The sequence below is a fragment of the Lathyrus oleraceus genome, chromosome 1 (genome assembly GCF_024323335.1).
Source record: "Lathyrus oleraceus cultivar Zhongwan6 chromosome 1, CAAS_Psat_ZW6_1.0, whole genome shotgun sequence".
NCBI lineage: Eukaryota > Viridiplantae > Streptophyta > Magnoliopsida > Fabales > Fabaceae > Lathyrus > Lathyrus oleraceus.
This window is the reverse complement of record NC_066579.1, coordinates 131,397,044-131,400,927: the sequence shown is the minus strand read 5'-3', so window position 1 is coordinate 131,400,927 and position 3,884 is coordinate 131,397,044. Positions and strand designations below refer to the sequence as shown.

The 3,884-nt window shown below is 38.6% G+C and overlaps 1 protein-coding gene across 1 annotated transcript; it reads left to right on the top strand.

The window, feature by feature from the left end:
• Positions 1-2,835: 2,835 nt before the first annotated feature.
• LOC127115524 (uncharacterized) lies at positions 2,836-3,575 on the top strand. Its single transcript, XM_051047052.1, has 3 exons — positions 2,836-3,056; positions 3,163-3,271; positions 3,428-3,575. Exons 1-3 carry the CDS (start codon positions 2,845-2,847, stop codon positions 3,440-3,442), a joined length of 336 nt encoding a protein of 111 aa, XP_050903009.1. The 5' UTR covers positions 2,836-2,844; the 3' UTR covers positions 3,443-3,575.
• The last annotated feature ends 309 nt before the right edge of the window (positions 3,576-3,884 follow it).

The following is a 3,884-nucleotide window of genomic DNA, read 5'->3' as shown; positions in this document are numbered from 1 at the left end:
TGGATAGGTTCAACGGTTCGAGGTATGGATAAATTTGATTGCTTTCCAAAACGGGGTTCTCACCGGGTATGATCTAGGGCTTTGTTACAAAGGATCCCCAGAGTCATTGATTCACAAGACTGTTTGACGCTTACGGGAAATACTCCCCGGTCGTCAACTCCATCAAGGGAATCTATTCTGGGTGAGGTTCTCGTACCGACTCTTACGAAGTATACACCTCGCGAGTCCGTACTACGCAACCATCGACTGGGTTCTAGACAGGGTACTCAGAGTCATGGATTCGAAAGACTGTTTGACGCTTACGGAAAATACTTTCCGGTCATCAACTCCATCTAGGGAATCTATTCTGAGCGAGGTTCTCGTATCGATTCTTACGAAGCATACACCTCGGGAATCCATACTACGCAACCATCATTTCTAGTTGGCCAAAGGTTTAATGTTCTAAAAGGTCCTTAGAGTCATGGACCCCTTTGAAACATCGGCGCTTACGAGGTATACACCTCGGGCGACAATATTTGCAAAAGGATCTACTCTAAGTGAGGTTCTCGTACCGACTCTTACGAAGTATACACCTCGGGAGTCTGTACTACTCAACCATCGTCCTATCTTATGTTTTTTCACTCTAGACTCGGGTGTAGAGTCTTTCCCACATAGTTTGCAATCAAATACCCAAGTACCAACAATCGCAATAGAACCAATATACAACATATATCAATATAACAATAAAGATATTAAAAGCAATAAATAAGGGAAAAGCCATAAAATTAAACAAACAAAGGCACACAAACGTCCTGACTAGGCTTGACTCGCTTAGGGATTTGGATTTCCCCAGCAGAGTCGCCATCTGTCGCACCTCGAAAAATGGGGATACGACTTTAAAGCGAAGCGCGATCGCACGCTCGCAATGACGGACTGAACAGAGTCGCCACCGAACTTTATTTATTCCTAAAAAGGAAAGGGGAAATATCGATAAAACCTGAGACAAATGAAAGGATAAGATATGGTCATCGCAACCAATATCAGGGTTCGGGAGTCGATTACGCAAGGGGAAGGTATTAGCACCCCTCACGTCGGTTGTACTCAACGGGAACCATTAGGTCAGTTGTGTGCGTTAATGTTAGTTAAAATATTAGGCTTTTCAAATTATTAGGTGGGAATGAAAGAATAGAAGATAGGAAAATGTTTTTGGATTTTGACTGGGAAAGGGTTTGAAGAAACCGCATTGACAGTTTTAGAAGATGGCGAGAGTTAAGATTGGCGAGGCATACGTCTCAAATCTTAACCTCAGGAGTGCATGGTATACACCATGTTCCATTTCCACCTTTATTGAAAAAGTGTTAAATAAGATTTAGGTATCTTAGATTTGATTGAGAAAGGGTTTGACGAAACCGCATTGACAATTTTAGGCGATGGCGAGAGTTAAGATTGGCGAGGCATACGTCTCAAATCTTAACCTCAGGAGTGCATGGTATACACCATGTTCCATTTCCACCTTTATTGAAAAAGTGTTTAAGTAAGAATTAGGTGTTTTGAGTTTTGTTGTGAAAATGACTTGACCTAGATCAAGTATTGATGGACGTTTTAAGAGAAATTTGAATGAGTGTTTGAGGAAAACAAAGTGGATAAATTTGGATGATGGCGAGAGCTAGGATTGGCGAGATATACATCTCGAATCCTAGTCTCAGGAGTGCGTGGTATACACCACGTTCCACTTCCATCTTTATTGAAAAGGTCTTAATTATGAATTAATATTTTTGTGAGTTTTTGATTATGAAAAATGGCTTGACGTTGGATCAAGCATTTGATGAAGTTTTTTGAAATGGGATGGAATAGAAAGGAGAAATGAATTGGTTTGTTTATTGAGAAAATACTCGACGTTGGATCGAGTCATATTTTTTATATTTTTGAAATTGTTGATTTTTATTTTTGTGTTAGTATTAACTAAACAACCAAGCAATAAAGAAATAAAATAGTACAAAATTATTACACATCGGGGGAGTGGGGTACATTTTGTCAAATGGGGATTCAAAATCATGAAATAATTAAATCGGGCCCAAACAACAAATAATGCATGAGTGTAAGTGCAAGAAAACCGGCTCATTGTAAGAAAGCCCAAGAGTAAGCTATGTGAGGTTGATGGCGATGCTTAAAAAAGCAATCGACTTACAAGGGTGTGGAAAATGGGCTCGATATTAAATCGAGAAAATATGATTTTTATAAGTTAAAAAAATGGTTTCGAATGCATGATGCAATTAAAAGAAAAAACAAGTCTATATTATTAAACAATAATAAAAAAAAGAAATATAAATAATAAAGCATAAATATGAAAGAAAATATTAAAAGAAAGAAAAACTACACCTAGGAGTATCGAACCCACTAAACTAAAGATCTAGAAGCCACTCCCCTCCACCAGACCACTTACTAACTAACTGATATTTTAATCCTAACTTAAATATGTAAACTAAGATAAACTAAAAAAAGAATTAAAATAAAAAACTAATTAAAACTAACATGAAAGAAATTTGTTGCACTTCCAAATAAATGGTGGAGGAACCAAAAAACAAAACCCAGCCGCCTGGCTGTTGGGTTTTCAAACGAGAGATTTAATGAGTGAGAACCAACACAGCATACTAACAGACCCTATCAATGAAAAGGTTTTGGAAAACTAAATAATATTAAGTTTTAACTGCTTTGGATTCTTTTTAAAAAAAGACAACATAATCAGAAAATGTGAGAGAATACCTAGTCAAAAACTAAAAGCGTATTCATCTTCCTCACAAAGAAACTCTCTCTCCCTCACTCGTACTCGTCACCTCTCCATCTCTCTCAACCTAAAATTTTCGCATGCTCGCAATCGCTTGCAATGCTAACCTCACTCACCCATCGCTACCCATCGCTCTTCTCTCGTCTCCCTCTCTCAACCTAAACACAGAAAAAAGATTTCCGGTAGAGAAACGAATAGGACGTTTTACCTTTGGTGGTGATGGTGAGCTTAAACCTCTTCACTCCGCTAGGTTCCTCCTGCAGTCAACAAAATCAAGCTCCGCTTCCAAAAGGTTGGTTTTTTGTTTGGCCGGTTTTAGGGTTTTTTCGCTTTGCAATTTTCGCCGTTAATTTTTTCGTCCTCCGATTGATTTCTCTTTCTCTCCTTTTATGCTCCAGATTAGGGTTTTCGGATGTGGCCTCTAGAGCTCAAAGAAGAAAATTTCCAGAAGTCTTTTTGATGCTCAGAAGTGCTTTTATCTTGTTTCACGCTACACTTCCGGAAACGGTACCTTGAACTCAAACTTTCTCTTAGATTTTTGTCTCTTCCCTGATTTGGGAATTTTTTGGAATTTAACTCTTTGCTGTTAATCTTTGTTACTGCAGTGAAAAGGTTGCAATGGTGAAAACGTGATTTGGTTTAATTAATAATTTTTTTTTGCAGGTTATGGTTGGTTGATTTGTGGTTTCGTCCAATGCATCAATATCCATTGATTCTAAAATATTCTGATTTTGATGATTGTGTGTCGCACTGGGAAGTTGGGACTGCCAAAATGTTGACTGTTGAATAGCTGTGGAATCGCTTGCACGAGTATTGCTTTTCTTAACCTTCTTCAACTTCCTCAAGAAATACCAGAATTTGGATTTGGCACGAACTTCATTGGTTGCCCAAAGCTTCATGCGGTAAATCTTCGGGTGCTCATCGGTTTCCGTTGGAAGACCCCTTCCGACGACCCGGTACTGGTGAAACTTTGCCTTAACCATTTTTACGATGAGCAGCGGTTCCGATTGCGACTCGCCGCCGATTCAATTTTTGTTGTTTTGTGAATTATTGTTTGTTGCAGGTGAACAAATGGTGTTATTGCAGAAGTTGGTATGCTGTTTTCCACCATTTATTTTGT